Genomic DNA, 17,535 nt, shown 5'->3' on the forward strand with positions numbered 1-17,535 from the left:
AGCCTCCGGAGTAGCTGGGATTACAGGTGTGCGCCACCATATCCGGCTAATTTTTGTATTTTTATTAGAGACGGGGTTTTACCATATTGGCCAGGTTGGTCTTGAACTCCTGACCTCAGGTGATCCACCTACCTTGGCCTCCCAAAGTATTGGGATTACAGGCATGAACCGCTGTGCCTGGGCTTTTACATTTATTTTTTAAAGACAAGCCCCTTCTTAAAGGATTTACAAACAGAAAGATCTGCACAGAATATTGCTAAATCATCAATCTTCCATTCACAAAGGGAATAAAAATTGTGGTAAATGAAGAATCAGGACTTCATTAATGGTTAAGAACAATTTAAATATTCTGTAAAAAGATGTATATTTGGGCTGAGCGCTGTGGCTTACGCCTATAATCTCAGCACTTTGGGAGGCTGAGGTGGGTGGATCACCTGAGGTCAGTAGTTCGAGACCAGCCTGGCCACATGGTGAAACCTTGTCTCTACTAAAAATACAAAAATTAGCCAGATGTGGTGGCACATGCCTGTAATCCCAGCTACTCGGGAACCTAAGGCAGGAGAATCGCTTGAACTCAGCAGGTGGAGGTTGCAGTGAGCCAAGATTGAGCCATTGCACTCCAACCCTGGCGACAAGAGTGAAACTCAGTCTCAAAAAAAAAAAAAAAGAAGAAGAAGAAGAAAAAAAAGATGTGCATTTGTAGGAAAGAGTGAAACTGCCTTTGTAAAATTATGACTAAGACAGCAAAACTAACTTAACCAGCTCCGTCTTGCTTCTAACATCCAAGCTGTCCTTGTTCATTCCTGGGTGTTGCCTGAACTAACTTGGGGAGAAACTTAGATTACAGTTTAAAGCAAAGACGGTAACAGCCCCTTCACAAAGCAGACCTCCTTCTTGCCTGGGGACTAGATTGCCTCCGTAAAACTAACATTAGCCTTAAGATTAGAAATTATAGTTTAGGGATCATGTAGCTGGAGGCTACAAGATTCTGACCCTCCCTAAACTGCTCCTAAGATCAGTGCTTGTGATATATTGCAGACCCTGAACTTGATGGATCAGCTGGCACCCCCCAGATCGATTAACTGGCTCATCTGATTTGGGGGTCCCCCACCCAGGAACTGACTCAGCACAAGGAGACAGCTCTGACTCCCTATGATTTCATCCCTGACCAATCAGCACTCCTGGCTCACTGGCTCCCCCCACCCACCAAGTTGTCCTGAAACACTTCTCACCGAATGCTTGGGAAGACTGATTTGAGTAATACTAAAACTCTGGTCTTCTGGTTCTAGATCCTTGAGAAATCGCCACACTGTGTACCGCAATGGTTTAACTAATTTACACTCCCACCAACAGTAGAAATAAAAACAAAACAAAACAAAAACAAAACAAAAACAAAAAAAGTGTTCCTACTTCTCCACATCCTCTCCAGCATCTGTTGTTTCCTGACTTTTTAATGATCGCCATTCTAACTGGTGTGAGATGGTATCTCACTGTGGTTTTGATTTGCATTTCTCTAATGACCAGTGATCATGAGTTTTTCTTTATATGTTTGTTGGGTGCATAATACCATTTGACCCAGCAATCCCATTACTGGGTATATACCCAAAGGATTATAAATCATTTCACTATAAAGACACATGCACACGTATGTTTATGGCAGCACCTTGGAACCAACCCAAATGCTCTTCAATGATGGACTGAGTAAAGAAAATGTGGCAGATATACACCATGGAACATTATGCAGCCATTAAAAGGATGAGTTCATGTCCTTTGCAGGGACATGGATGAAGCTGGAAACCATCATTCTCAGCAAACTAACACAGGAACAGAAAACCAAATGCCCCATGTTCTCACTCATAAGAGGAAGTTGAACAATGAGAATACGTGGACACAGGGAGGGGAACATCACACACTGGGGCCTGTCAGGGGGTTGGGGATAGGGGAGGGATAGCATTAGGAGGAATACCTAATGTAGATAATGGGTTGATGGGTGCAGCAGACCACCATGGCACATATATACCTATGTAACAAACCTGCACGTTCTGCACATGTATCCCAGAACTTGAAGTATAATTAAAAACAAACAAACAACAACAACAACAACAACAAATACCTCTGGTCTCTGGCACAGCCGGCTCTGCGTGAATTACTTTCTCTATTGCAATTCCCTGTCTTGATGAATCGACTCTTTCTAGGCAGTGGGCAAGGTGAACCCCTTGGGCAATAAATAGCAATAAACTGCTTGGAGAAGTACAGGAGAATAGCACAGAGAAGGTGGCATTTTAGTTAGTCTTTAAAATCAGGCAGGATAGCCAGGCACAGTGGCTGATGCCTGTAATTCTAGCACTTTGGGAGGTCGGTGGGAAGGTCACCTGAAGTCAGGAGTTCGAGACCAGCCTGACCAACCTGGTGAGATCCCCATCTCTACTAAAAATACAAAAACATTAGCCGGACCTGGTGGCACATGCCTGTAATCCCAGTCACCCAGGAGGCTGAGGCCTGGAGAATTGCTGGAACCCGGGAGGCAGAGGCTGCAGTGAGCTGAGATCGCGCCACTGCACTCCAGCCTGGCTGATAGAGAGAGACTCTGTCTCAAAAAATAATAAATAAATAAATAAAATTCAAGCAGGAATAATATGAATGCATATTAAAAAGCAACAATAAGCATGACAGCTAACATATTAAACTTCATAGCTGACAGTATTCTTTCACGTGTTTTATCAACTCAAGTTCATCTCCTTCTCACATTGCTGCAGACCCTTAGGAAGAGTTCATTACACCAGTGCTACTCCTAGTGTGGTTTGCTAACTGGGCATGATCTCGCCTCACTGCAGCCTCCGCCTCCCAGGTTCAAGCAATTCTCCCACCTCAGCCTCCCAAGTAGCTGGGATTACAAGCACCTGCCAACACGCCTGGCTAATTTTTATATTTTTAGTAGAGACAGGGTTTCGCCATGTTGGCCAGGCTGGTCTTGAACTCCTGGCCTCAAGTGATCTGCATGCCTCGCCCTCCAAAAGTTCCGGGATGACAGACATGAGCCACTGAGCCTGGCTTCATTTTTATTGTTGTATTTCATCAAAGTATCAGGTTTCAATGGGTTGAAAGCATACACACACACACACACAGCTGGTTCCCCCCACCAAACCTTTGAGAAGCACTGGCCCCAAAGCACCAAAACAGACAGAAGGCATGAAAGAGGTAGGTGTGGAGAGCTAGAAGAGAAAGCTCACACTTCATAGTTCCCACCTGTAATAAGTGCTTTCAGTAAATTTTATTTAATCCTCCCAATAACCCAATGGAATTGGTGTTATAATCTTAACTTTACAAAAGAGGACAGCAAATTCAGAGAAGATAATGAACTTGCCCAAATATGGCCAAGAATCAAACCAAGGTTTGTCAGAATTCTGTTTTTCTAAAATATTTATGCTGAATCAATTGCCATATCAGTGTCCTTTTCTCCTTGATCAATATCTAAAAATTACAGTTTACTGAAACCAGTTGCTCCTGGGCTCACAGTCATGGACATGTCTTCAGGATGTGGCTCACCACTTTTTCCCTAAGTTAGGAAAATGATCTGTCTTCTTACCCAGTGGAGCATGGTGTGTGTCATATGTCAAAAGGTCAAAACAATAATAGCAAACCGGTTCCCATTTCCTGTTCACATATACCTACCTATACACACACCACCCCTACACACACTTCTTGTCAGGCAAGAAAAATAAATCATGCTCTCTCACTGTCACTGGAAAAATAGCATCAGGTATTTTCCTGACTTGAATTTTCTTTTCTTTATGTTAAGGTGCTTTTTTATCTCAAACTTACAAATTTGTGTTACTGACATGGATCTTAGAAACTTTACATAATATAAATTTTAATGTTATTTCTTTTTTCTTTTTTTTTACTTGTCAGGGTCTTGCTCTGTTACATACACTGGAATGCAGTGGTGCAATCATAGCTCACTGTAACCTTGAACTCCTGGGCTCAAGTGATCCTTCCACCTCAGCCTCTCAAGTAGCTGGGACTACAGGTATGCACCACCATGCCTGGGTGTTTTTTTCTTTTTTCTTTTTTTTTTTTGTAGAGACAGGGTCTTGCTATGTTGCGCAGGCTGGTATTGAACTCTTGGCCTCAAGCAATCCTCCCGCCGTAGCTTCCCAAAGAACTGGGATTATGTTATTTCATTTACACCACACAACATCCCTATGAAGTAGAAATTATTATTCCTGTTTTATCGATAGGAAAGGGAGGCTAAGAGAAATAACTAGCATAAGGTTGCAAAATTAGCAAACGACAGAATTGAGATAGAAATCGCATGTTTGACTGAGAAGCCTGTGCAAACTCTTGATATTCTATTTAGTAGTTAAAAGATTAAAATATGAGCAACAGACACCTTTTAATCTCATTAACTCTGAGACTTCTGTTCAATGATTTATATATTTTATGCAGAATAAGGCTCTTAGAATTACAGTCACCTAGAACCATGTCTGCTTTGGTCTACATGTCTATTGTGGCCTATTTAAAAAGTTAAGAAGCTTAAATAATTTCTTTTGGCAAAAGAGTCACCTAACATCTGTCTCATGCAGAGTCAGAGCTGGTCTGCTCATGGATGCTCAAGACAATTATTCTTTTTCTGGAGTGGGGCTGAGTATGGCCTTGGGAATCTGCGGAACCAGGGTTTAAGGGCTGCCTAACTTTCTAGGCAAATTACTTCATCTTTCTATACTTAAGCTTTCTCATTTGTAAGTTGAAAACAATACCAAACTCCAGGGTTTTGTGAGGATAAGGTGTTTAGCACAATGTAAAGCACAGAATAAATGCTCAACACACATGAATACTGACATAAACATTACTTCGCCATCCTGCAGACCAACTCCAACTCTGCATGAAACAGAAAAACGAAACATTTATTTGGTACTAATCAAATTTCCTTTCATAATCTTTTATGGGTAGACAATACCATTGTATCCCCATTTTAAGAGGCAGTCTTTCAGTCTTTTCAAAGCATAACTTTGAAGCCGGAATGGCCTGGGTTAGATTTCTTCTTATACTTATTATTATTATTTGAGACGGAGTCTCGCTCTTGCTGCCTAGGCTGGAGTGCAATGGCACTAACTTGGCTCACCCGAACTCGGCTCACAGCAACCTCCGCCTCCCGGGTTGGAGCGATTCTCCTGCCTCAGCCTCCCAAGTAGCTAGGATTACATGCATGCACCACCACGCCTGGCTAATTTTGTATTTTTAGTAGAGATGGGGTTTCTTCATATTGGTGAGGCTGGTCTGGAACTCCTGACCTCAGGTGATCTGCCTGCCTCGGCCTCCCAAAGTGCTGGGTTTACAGGCATGAGCCACTGTGCCCGGCTCTTCTTATACTTATTACTTGCTTGCTTTAGACAAGTAACTTCACCTCTCCAAGCCTGCATCCTGATGCAAAACAAACACCAATATCCATTTTATGATTTATTGTAATAATTAAACGAGGTAATAACATATCTGAAGTATCTTTAATGCAGCAGATGTGAAAAAGTGGTCGCCGTAATTATTTTTATTTTGTAAGGGAGGATTAAACACATTTAAATAGGACATCACAGGAGTGGAGCTGGATCCCAGGTCCGACTGATTCCTAGGCCTGCGTTCCTTATTGATTACAACATAAGACAAACAAGTCGTCTTTGGTGAGAGCGGTTGGGGAGAGAAGAATGTTTAATTTCTCCATGCCCTGCAATGACATGTATAACCTTCACTGTTGACTATTTGGCCAGATTGTTGAATTATGTTTTGTTCTTTGGCAACTTGGGGTATGGAACGTAGAATAACAACGCCTTCACACTAGTAACCTCCAGGCTTGTCCCTAGGATTCTACAGCATGAGCTTTGTGGGTAAAGAAAAGCTCACCAAATTCAGCCTCCAGCAGCACACACAGCTCCGAAGCAGCGCCCCGCCCAGATGTTTATATTTTGCTCCATCGGCCCCGCCCCCCGACCACGAGGGGCTCTAGCCACGCCCCCAAGCTCAAGTTTCTGGGGCCGGACTAGCCCAGCGCGTCTGCCTACCCACAGGGATTCCCTCTTCAGCCAATCCGCTCAGAGCAGAGGAGCTGCCCCGAACAAAGATGGCGCGGGAGGCGTCTGTGAGGGCAGACTGATCCGAGCACCCAAACCCTCGGCGGACAGCGGAGCCAGTGGTAGCGGCACGGCCCCAACCATGGAGGAGGGCGGCAGCACTGGCAGTGCTGCCAGTGACAGCAGTACCAGCGGGAGTGGCGGGGCGCAGCAAAGGGAGCTGGAGCGCATGGCTGAGGTCTTGGTCACCGGGGAGCAGCTACGGTAAGGCAAGAGACACAGCGGGTGAGCTCACGATGGCACTGCCAACGCGTGCCCGCTGCAGTCCTGCGCGCACGCGCTCCCTGGCTCGTGGCTTGCGACTCGCGTGGGGCGCCCGGACGGCTGCAGGCGCGTGGATGGTTCTTGGTGCGCCCGCGCTTAGCGGCTGCAGCCCGGGTCCCTGAGGACTCGCCACGCGGGGCTGCTTGGCAGAAGCCGACGAGCGGGTGGTGAGCGCTGCTCCCTAGCCTGGCTGCTGCAGCCCTGTGCCCGACAGACTCCCTGGCACCCACCGCGCTGTCCGTCTTCCCGTGTACCTGGACGCCGCCAGGCCTCCTGGCTGACAGCCTGCGCCTCGTCCGCCAAGAGAGCAAGAGGGGTCGGTGTGAGGTCCCGAGGAGACCCCAGCCCCTCTACTCCTTGCTAAAAGGAGCAAGACCAACGATGGCCTTCACTAGGTTTTCCTTTTTGCTGACAAGTCTTCCTTCACTTCCCTGAGCCTCGGTGTTTTACATCTGTAAAACAGGGCTGATCACCACGCCTCATTTCAAGGACTTTTGTGGGGTTAAACTGAGAGAGCATTTCTGAAACCCTGCACCTATCAGTTAATTGGCACATCGTCCTCAATCATTTGGGTCCGCAAGGGGGCGTGGAGGCACCTTGTCGGGCTGCCTTGAGGCTGTGCCAACTCCCCGGGCTCGCACGTTTTGGGCAGCAGGATCCATGGGGACCCTGGCTGCTGCAAGAATTAGTACTTGAGGCGTCTCATGGAACTTGGGAACAAGCGATGACCCCTAGAGTTCCCCTTGCCATTCCCATCCCTGTATGGTCCTTCCTCTAGGGCTGTTTGGGAATAGTACTTATAGTCTAACTGGTTCTGCAGCTGCCCTTCGTGTGGTCATAAATCAGTTTGCCAGGAAAAAAGAAAACCCAGCTCTGCGGCGTTTGAGCCACAGCTTGTACTTGGGCCCCTGTTCCTTCTAGTTCTTAGCCTGAATTCCCCAGCTCGTTTTGGTGTGTCAGTGGCTGTGTTTCAGGACCTGAAAGAGTGTCTTGCAAAGGTCTCTGAAGGAAACCAATATTGGAAGTCAGAATTAACTGATTTTTAATGTTACAAAAGGCAAATTGCGCCTATCGATTCTTTGTTGATTTTTAAAAATTTGTGGTCAAAATTAATTTCCTTCATCAAGAGTACTTTCTAATGAAACCTGTCAAGCCTGTCTGTGTGAAGGGACCACCAAACAAGCTTTGTGTGAGCATGAAAGCTTTTTAATCCCCTGGGTGCAGGCAGACTGAATCTAAAAAGGAGTCAGCGAAGGGAGATGGGGAAGGGGTTGCTTTATAGGAGTTGGCTAGATAATGGATAATGGTGTCAGTTTGTGAGGTGCAGTCCAAGAAGGCGGGGGTGACCGCGTAAAGCCCTGTTGTAAAGAGTAGAGTAAGGAAGAAGAGACCTGATATCCCTTGGAGAATAAATGTTGAAGGAGCAGGAGGGTGTCTTGCTGAGAAGATTCAAAGGAGGGGCTACAAAGTAGAAGGTCATCAATATATTGTACAAGGAGAGAAGCAGAGGGGTGGAAAGAAAGTAAATAATGAGAAAGGGCTTGGCTGAAGTAATGAGGGCTGTCCCTGAAGACTTTCGGCAGCACAGCCCAGGTAAGCTGCTGGGACTGATGGGTGTCAGGGTCAGTCCAGGTAAAAGCACAGAGAGGCTGGGACGAGGGGTGCAGAGGAATAGTGAAAAAGGCATCTTTAAGATCAAGAACGGAATAGTGAGTTGTGGAGGAAGGTATTGAGGACAAAAGAGTGTACGGTTTGGGCACCACAGGGTGGACAGGCAAAACAATTTGGTTGGTAAGGCGCAGATCCTGAACTAACCTGTAAGACTTGTCTGGTTTGGGGACAGGTAAAATGGGGGAATTGTAAGGAGAGTTTGGAGGCTTTAGAAGCCCTAGCTGTAGCAGGCAAGTGATAGCAGGTTTCAGTCCCTTTAAAGCCTGCTGTGGGAAAGAAAGTTTAATTTCTCTGCTCTTCATTACTGGGCCATCTTTTTAAAAGTCTTCCGTTGGATAGGGTTACTTATTTTTCATTTATTTTACAAACATTAAATTGCATGATGGCTCTTTTTGTCCAGCAAGTACTTCTTCCTTCAAGATGCAGTTTAAATGCCTCTTCCTCGCAGTCCCCAGAGCACTTGTTATTCCCCGCTTTTCTAGAGCCTGTCTACACTGCAACAGTTTTGAGAGCCATCCTTGTCACACACAGGAGTTAGACCTGGGTTTGGATGACTGCTCCACCATTATGTAGGCAAGTGTCAGCATTAAGTTGTTTCAAGGAAGACTTTAAGCTAGATTGAATCTTGGCTTTGCTGCTTACCAGTGTGGGACCTTGGACAAGTTAGTGCACCTGTAATCCTAGCCCTTTGGGAGACCAAGGCAGGCAGATCCCTTGAAGCCTGGAGTTCAAGACTAGCCTGACCAACATGGTGAAACCTCATCTCTACTAAAAAATACAAGAATTAGCCGGGTGTGGTGGGGCACGCTTGTAATCCCAGCTACTTGGGAGGCTGAGGCGAGAGGATTGCTTGAACCTGGGAGGCAGAGGTTGCAGTGAGCCAAGATAGCGCCACTGCACTCCAGCCGCCACAACAGAGTGAGCCTCCATCTCAAAAAAAAAAAAAAAAAAGAATGAAGAACGATGGGTAATAATGGAATTTACCTCATAGTGTTACTGTGAGGATTAGATGAGTTAGTGCTTAGAACAGTTTCTGATAGATAGGTAGTAAGCACCAGGTTAATATTAGGTAAGGTAGAATTCTGTGACTTTGGACAAGTAAATTCACTTCTCTGAGTCTCTGTTTCTGCGTTTGAAAAAGACAATGAAGATGAATGTATTTCATGGAGTTGTGAGAATTTGCCCCTGGGCTTCATGTATTAATGAGCATTCAACAAATAGTTCCTGGAATTAATTAGTAGTATTGGTCTCTCTGCATCACTGCATGTGACTTCCAGCCAAGCAAGATCGGGCAGGAAGGATTGGGTGGTGGTGAAGAGCACAGGATATAGAACTAGGCTGCCTGGGTTCTTATTCGGCCTCCACCATTTATTCTGTAACTTTAGGACAATACGTTTAGCCTTTCTGCGCCTGAGTTTCCTCTTCTACAAAATGTTATTCTGATGATGCTTCTTCAGGAGCTCTGTGAGGATTAAATGAGATGCTACATGTAAAAGGCTTAGTAAATGTTAGCCACTTAATTCTACTTTGGAAAATTTTAATCATTGCTCTTTTTTTAATCTCAACTGTTTTGGCACTGTAACTAGCACATAGTAACTAAATGAATATTGTAAGTATTCAATCTACTTCTGTTAGTACAGAGCAATATAATAGTCAGAATTTAGGAATTAAAGTGGTCCTATGCCTGGTTTCCTAGTTATTGGAGGATTGGAAGTTCAGTCATTATTGTCACTTTCACAGAGTTCTTCTGTCTGCAGCTACCCTCTCACTGCAGGGTTGTAAGTGCTTTGCAATGTCCAGGCCTCTTGCCTCTAAGTGCTTCACACACTCTCAGTTCCCCTCTGCTTTCTCTCATTTTGCATTACTTTCTGGGTCATCAAAGATGAGGTAGAGGTGATAAGAGGAAACCAAGGACTAGGATTTGAAATAAAAATTTGGCCTCTAGACCCAGTTCTATCAATTTCTTTTTCTTTCTCTAATTGAAGCTATGCCCCCTTGAGCAAGTCACTTAACCTCTCTAGTCCTAAGTGTCCTTCCCTACAGAATGGGAATAATAATATCTTCTCACATTAGATTTGTGGTGTTGATCAAATAGGGTACAACATGGGAAGAAACTTTGTAAAATAAATCAATAAAGCAAGAAGAGTGTTGTTATGACTATTGTAACCTCCAGATGTGAAATTCAGGGCTGGTTCCACAATCCTGACCCTTTATTTGTTGTTTGTTGTTTGTTTTTTTGAGATGGAGTTTCGCTCTTGTTGCCCAGGCTGGAGTGCAATGGCGCGATCTGGGCTCACTGCAACCTCCGCCTCCAGGGTTCAAGCGATTCTCCTGCCCCAGACTCCCGAGTAGCTGGGATTACAGGCATGCGCCAACATGTCCTCTTTTGTATTTTTTTAAATTTATTTTTCTGGAGGCACAAGAATCGCTTGAACCCAGGAGGCAGAGGTTGCGGTTAATTTTGTAATTTATTTATTTATGTATTTATAGTAGAGACTGGGTTTCTCCATGTTGGTCAGGTTGGCCTCCAACTCCCAACCTCAGGTGATCCACTCGCCTCACCCTGCCAAAGTGCTGAGATTACAGACATTAGCCACTGCACCCAGCCAATCCTGACACTTTTTTTTTTTTTTTTTTTTGAGATGGAGTCTTGCTCTGTCACCAGGCTGGAGTACAGTGGCGCAATCTTGGCTCACTGCAACCTCTGCCTCCCGGGTTCAAGCAATTCTCCTGCCTCAGCCTCCCAAGTAGGTGGGACTACAGGTGCATACCACCACGCCCAGCTAATTTTTTTTTTTTTTTTTTTTTTTTGTATTTTAGTAGAGACGGGGTTTCACCGTGTTGACCAGAATGGTCTCGATTTCTTGACTTCGTGATCCACCTGCCTTAGTCTCCCAAAGTGCTGGAATTATAGGTGTGAGCCACCGCACCTGGCCAGTCCTGTCACTTTAAAGGGCAGTTGGTTGTATAAGGACAAGAAATTAACTAACAGACCTAAAAATGTCTCTTGCTTCCTTTTTCAGCTTAACTGCAGGACCCATTTGTTCAATTTTCTTCATATTTTTCCCTTGTCATAAAAGATTTTACTTCCTTCCCCCAATGTCTTTCTGGTTTTGCATCTTAAAGATGCATTTGGGGCTGGGCATGGTGGCTTAACACCTGTAATCCCAGCACTTTGGGAGGCTGAGGTGGGCAGATCACCTGAGGTCGGGAGTTCGAGACCAGCCTGACCAACATGGAGAAACCCCATCTCTGCTAAAAATACAAAATTAGCCAGGCGTGGTGGCACATGCCTGTAATTTCAGCTACTTGGGAGGCTAAGGCAGGAGAATGGCGTGAACCCGGGAGGCGGAGCTTGCAGTGAGCCGAGATCGCGCCACTGCACTCCAGCCTGGGCGACTAAGCGAGACTCTGTCTCAAAAAAAAAAAAAAAAAAAATGATGCATTTCGACACTACTTCACAGCCCCCAGCATGGGTATAACAGAAAAGACAGTCACAAGTGTTTGTGAGAATGTGGAGAAATTAGAACCCCTACATACTGCTTGGTGGGAATGTAAAATGGTACAGCCACTTTGGAAAAAAATTTGGCAGCTTCTCAAATAGTAAACATAGAGTTATCATATGACCTAGAAATTCTGCTTCTAAGTATATACCTAGGAGAAATGAGAAAACATGTCTACATAAAAACTTGTACACAAATGTTCATAGCAGTATTATTCATAATAATAAAAAACAGGGCTGGGTGCAGTGGCTAACGCCTGTTAATCCCAGAAATTTGGGAGGCTGAGGTAGGTGGATCGCCTGAAGTCAGGAGTTCCAGACCAGCCTAGACAACATGAAGAAACCCTGTCTCTACTAAAAATACAAAAATTATCTGGGCATGGTGGTACATGCCTGTAGTCCCATATACTCAGGAGGCTGAGGCACAAGAATCGCTTTAACCCAGGAGGCAGAGGTTGCAGTAAGCTGAGATTGCACCATGACACTCCAGCCTGGGTAACAGAGCAAGATTCTGTCTCAAATAAATAAATAATCAAAGGGCCACGTAAATAATCAAGGAGCTCATGCCTGTAACCAGCACTTTGGGAGGCCGAGGTGGGCAGATCACTTGAGGTCGGGAGTTCGAGACCAGACTGACCAACATGGAGAAACTCTGTCTCTACTAAAAATACAAAATTATCTGAGCATGGTGGCGCATGCCTGTAATCCCAACTACTCAGGAGACTGAGGCAGAAGAGTCACTTGAACCCGGCAGGCGGAGGTTGCAGTGAGCTGAGATGGTGCCATTGCACTCCAGCCTGGGCAACAAGAGCAAAACTCCGTCTCAAAAATAAATAAATAAATGATCAAAAACGGCAACAGCTCAAATACCTATTAACTGATAAATGGATAAACGAAATGTGATATGTCCATATAATGGAATATTATTCAGCAATAAAAAGGATTGGCCATATAATGCAATGACATTTATTTATTTATTTATTTATCTGGGATGGAATCTCACTCCGCAGTGGCTCACGCCTGTAATCCCAGCACTTTGGTAGACTGGGGCAGGTGAATCATGAGGTCAGGCGTTCAAGACCAGCCTGAGCAAGATGGTGAAACCTCATCTCTACTAAAAATACAAAAATTAGCCGGGTGAGGTGGCAGGTGCCTGTAGTCCCAGCTACTTGGGAGGCTGAGGCAGGAGAATTGCTTGAACCCAGACGGCAGAGGTTGCAGTGAGCCGAGATCACACCACTGTACTCCAGCCTGGGTGACAGAGCAAGACTCTGTCTAGAATAGAATAGAATAGAATAGAATAGAATAGAATAGAATAGAATAGAATAATCCAACAATATCACTATTCTCTTTCTAGCAATGGTAGCAATTATAATAATAACAATAACACTTACATGGCACCTATTACCTGCTAAGGACTCTTCTAAGCACTTTATGTGTAGTAATGCCTTTAATCTTTATAGCAACTCTGTATAGTAGATTCCTTTATTACTTTTATTTCATAGATTTAAAAATTGAGGAAAAGATCGTTTAAACCAACAGGCCATAGATTATTCAGCCAGAAAATTATGGGAGAGTTGAGAGCTTCTGCTCTTAAGCTATAATAGTGTTCCCAACTAGTGACTTAGAGGGTTAAAAAAAATGAAACACTAAAACAACTTTAAAACAGAATCATATATATGAGAATATCACATTGCAGTGTGACAACTTTGGTAAACAAAAAGTAGACAAGTAGCTTTTCCATTCTGTTAGGGAAAATCTAATTTTTTCCTGTATTTATATTTTGACAAGTTAGGATTGTTACTTTCTCTACTAAATATTAAACTCAATCTTTCTTGACATGTGGTTTTGAAAAGTGAATTTGGACTCCACTGATTCAGAATTTGCAACCATTTTAATAGGAAGATAAATTGCAGTTCTATTTTGCCATCTGTGAGAATGGGAGTAGGGTAGGGAAGAGAATTAAGAATGTATAATAAAGAGAATGCTTAAATAGAGAGAAAATGCGTTAATCATCAATTTCACTTTAATTAATTTAATTTCATTAATTCATAATTAATTTCACTTTTACTCCTCTACCAAGATGAAATGTGCTAATTACAACAATCTTACCCAATCACTAAGGCTGACTTCCCAAAAGCAACTTACTAGGCTATGAGTTTAGTTAGCTAAATTGGAGGAAATGCAGTTCTTTCAAATTGTTTTTGTCACCTTTGCCTTTTTTCTATAACAGGCTGTCTTTCAGGGTCTTACAGGCTTGATATTGTCTTTTTAATAAAAACGTCCTTAATAAATATTGAATTGCTTTCCTGAATTTATTTTGCAAATGTTAATGCAGTTTTCAGAGAAAAGGTAAAATCAGCCCAGCTGTGGTGGGTCAGGCCTGCAATCCTAGCACTCTGGGAGGCCAAGGTGGGCAGATCACTTGAAGTCAGAAGTTCCAGACCAGCCTGGCCAACATAGTGAAATCCCGTCTCTGCTAAAAATACAACAAAAATTAGCTGGGCATGGTAGTGCGTGCTTGCAGTCCCAGCTACTTGGGAGGCTGAGGCAGGATAATCGCTTGAACCAGGAAGGCAGAGGTTGCAGTGAGCCGATATGGCACCACTGCACTCCAGCCTGGGAGACACAGTGAGACTGTGTCTCAGAAAAAAAAAAAAAAAAAAAAAAAAAGGAAAAATCAGCCATTGAACCAAAGATCAAGCTCTAATAAATCAAATCTGAGATAACAAATTTAGAGCATACACAACAGGAAAAGGGGAAATAATTCATTTTATTCAAACAGGAACCTAAGGAACTTTACAGTTGGTATAGGAATATCTTAGGGGGTGTCCCCTTAGAAGCTAGGACTGAAATTTTCTTCTCCTAAACAGCAGAGAGAGATCCTGGAGTCAGGAAATTACTGCCTATACAGATTTTTTAAAAAGAAGGCTTTAGGAAGTGAAGAGTCCCTGTATTTGGAGTCAATGGTCAAGAGCCTAATTCATGTAGGGTGTTTATTCTATTTTAATTAATTTATGTATTTTTGAGACAGGGTCTCACTCTGTCACCCAGGTGGAGTGCAGTGGTACAATCTTGGTTCACTGCAACCTCTGCCTCCTAGGTTCAAGTGATTCTCCTGCCTCAGCCTCCTGAGTAGCTGGGATTACAGGCATGCGCCACCACGCTTGGCTAATTTTTTTATTTTTAGTAGAGATGGGGTTTCTCCATGTTGGCCAGGCTTGTCTCAAACTCCTGACCTCAGGTGTTCTACCCACCTTGGCTTCCCAAAATGCTGGGATTACAGGGATTAGCCACTGTGCTCGGCCTTGTAATTACTTTTCTAAAAGCCCATTGCTGATACAAGTTATGGCTTCCATCAGCTTTGGAATCAATAAACCTGAAAATAAGTTAAATAAACCTCAAGAAAAGAGACTGCAAGATGAAGGAAGGTCATTCTTCTGTCCTGTTCTGTTATTTCTTTCTTTTTTAATTTTAGAAAAAAATACATTGCTGTATCTCTCTCTCTCTCTCTCTCTCTCTCTCTCTCTCTCTCTCTCTCTCTCTCTCTCTTTTAGACAGGGTTTCACTCTTGTCGCCCAGGTGCAGTGGCATGATCTTGGCTCACTTCAACCTCTGGGTCCCTGGCTGTAGTGATGCTTCCACCTCAACCTCCCAAGTATCTGAGACTCAGGCATGCACCACCACACCTGGTTAATTTTTGTATTTTTTATAGAGACAGGATCTCGCCATGTTTCCCAGGCTGATCTCAAACTCCTGGATTCCAGTAATCCTCCCACCTCAGCCTCCCAAAGTGCTGATATTAGAGGCCACCAGCACCAGCTTCCTGTCCTGTTCTTTCTAGTTTTCGTTTGAGTCAGGAATTCATTTCTCCTTCATTGGTGGCTCTTAAATGGTTGGTTTCTGTGAGTTTAGTGATTAGGAAATGATGAAGGAAAGAACAAGCAGTCCTTTCTACACCGTAATTATACTTTTCCATGCTCCATTATCTACCAAGGAGAAGTGGGTACCAAATCTGAGATCCTTGTTCTAGTATTATCGGCCTTAACTAAACTTAGAAGTTTATGTCAGTGATTTTTTCTATGTATCATTAGATACATGGGGGACATAGTGAAGATGGAGTAGGGGAGAGGATTTAGTGGTACATACAGCATGCTTGCAAGCTGGTACCTTCAGGATCAACTTGAGCTGTTTTCATCAGGGCTGGCTGCGGAGAATCACTTTTTGGTAGCTTTAAAAATATTTGTGAGGTTGGATGGGGAGGTGAGGAGAGAAAACACACCCGGCAGTGTGAGACAAGATATGGTTTAGGGCCAGACGCAGTGGCTCACGCCTGTAATCCTGGCACTTTGGGAGGCCGAGGCAGGTAGATCATGAGGTCGGAGATGGAGACCATCCTGGCTAACATGGTGAAACCCTGTCTCTACTAAAAATACAAAAAAGTTAGCCGGGTGTGGTGGTGGATGCCTGTAGTCCCAGCTACTTGGGAGACTGAGGCAGGAGAATGGCATGAACCCGGGAGGCAGAGCTTGCAGTGAGCCGAGAAAAAGAAAAACATGATATGCTTTAGTATTCCCACTTTTCAGATAACAGCTGTTGCTAGGGTGTGGCAAAAGGGAACAAATGTCACAGCCTGTAGCTTGGGGAAGCCCATGGCAGCTGCAGAGAAGGTAGGTAGCAGCTGAGGGAGGCTCAAGGTTCAAGTCTTTCCCCTATAATCCTCAGGCTGCTAGTTATAGATCTGTTTGTTTATGTTTGTTTACTTTGATCCTTGTGTCCTCCTATCTCCCTGCAATACTTTTACCTACAGATTTTGGGTTCTGATATTTACCCAGAAGCTCCCTTTATTAAGCAAGCCTTGGGCCAGTACATATCTATATCTTGGCCTTGTTTAGATCATCCAACTCTATGAAGCTCCCCTTTGAGTGGTGAAACTGTTACAGCTATAGAGAACCGAACCTTGTCCTTTGTGTGCAGAGCACGCAGGATTCAGAAGGACTAGTCCTAGCACAGTACGCTCAGTAGCTACTCTGACCTTGACTAAAGGTGTAAGAAACAAATGAACATTTTCATGGCCGTTGTCTCATTGCATACCACCCTAGTTTCATGAGAGTTAAGTTAGAGTTAGAGTGAGATGAAGTTTCTCTGTCGCCCAGACTGGAGAGCAGTGGCACGATCTTGGCTCATTGCAACCTCTGGCTCCCAGATTCAAGTGATTCCCCTGCCTCACCCTCCCCAGTAGCTGGGACTACAGGCGCGCACCACCACACCTCACTAATTTCTGTATTTTCAGTAGAGATGGGGTTTCACCATATTGGCTAGGATGGTCTCGAACTCCTGGCCTCAAATGATCTGCCCGCCTCGGCCTCCCAAAGTGCTAGGATTACAGGTATGAGCCACTGCACCTGGCCAGTTGCATTTTATTATGTATGAAGTTTGGCTAACATCTAACAAATATTGAAATTCTGGAGGAATACTGTGTGAGTGGTGAGTGGTGTCCGAAAGCAAAGAAGATAGTGTAGAGGGGGAACAGTGTAGAAATAAAGAATTATGTGCTGGTTTAAGAACAACCAATACGTGAAAAGGCAATTTGCAAAGAAAACAAATACTTTTAGAGGATTGGCTTTTTTTTTTTTTTTTTCATGTTGAAGGATTGAGCACATATTTCTATCGAGGATCTTGAGTTAGTTTGCTACTTAAAATGCAAGTTCTTTATACAAATAAGGTTTGTGTCCTATTTCCAAACACATACAATGAGGGTAGTAAAGAGGGAATTCCTTTTTTTGTTTTTCTTTTTTGGAGACAGAGTCTCTGTCGCCCAGGCTGGAGTGTGGTGGCGTGATTGCAACCTCTGCTTCCAGGGTTCAAGCTCACTGCAACCTCCACTTCCAGGGTTCAAGCTCACTGCCACCTTTGCTTCTAGGGTTCAAGCAATTCTCGTGCCTCAGCCTCCTGAGTAACTGGGACTACAGGCATGCA

The 17,535-nt window shown here is 44.0% G+C and overlaps 1 protein-coding gene across 2 annotated transcripts in view; it reads left to right on the forward strand.

Annotated features, from left to right (window-relative positions):
- The first annotated feature begins 6,017 nt into the window (after nt 1–6,017).
- The window catches only part of DEPTOR (DEP domain containing MTOR interacting protein), a 185,193-nt gene continuing 173,675 nt past the window's right edge, over nt 6,018–17,535 (forward strand). The window contains exon 1 of one of the 2 annotated variants that reach the window (XM_025393855.1): nt 6,018–6,323. In XM_025393855.1, the coding sequence (XP_025249640.1) occupies nt 6,202–6,323 (122 nt within the window). In that variant the 5' untranslated portion in view covers nt 6,018–6,201. The remainder of the gene's footprint in view (nt 6,324–17,535) is intronic. The other variant, XM_025393856.1, reaches the window with a different exon arrangement.

The sequence above is a fragment of the Theropithecus gelada genome, chromosome 8, assembly GCF_003255815.1.
Source record: "Theropithecus gelada isolate Dixy chromosome 8, Tgel_1.0, whole genome shotgun sequence".
Taxonomy (NCBI): domain Eukaryota; kingdom Metazoa; phylum Chordata; class Mammalia; order Primates; family Cercopithecidae; genus Theropithecus; species Theropithecus gelada.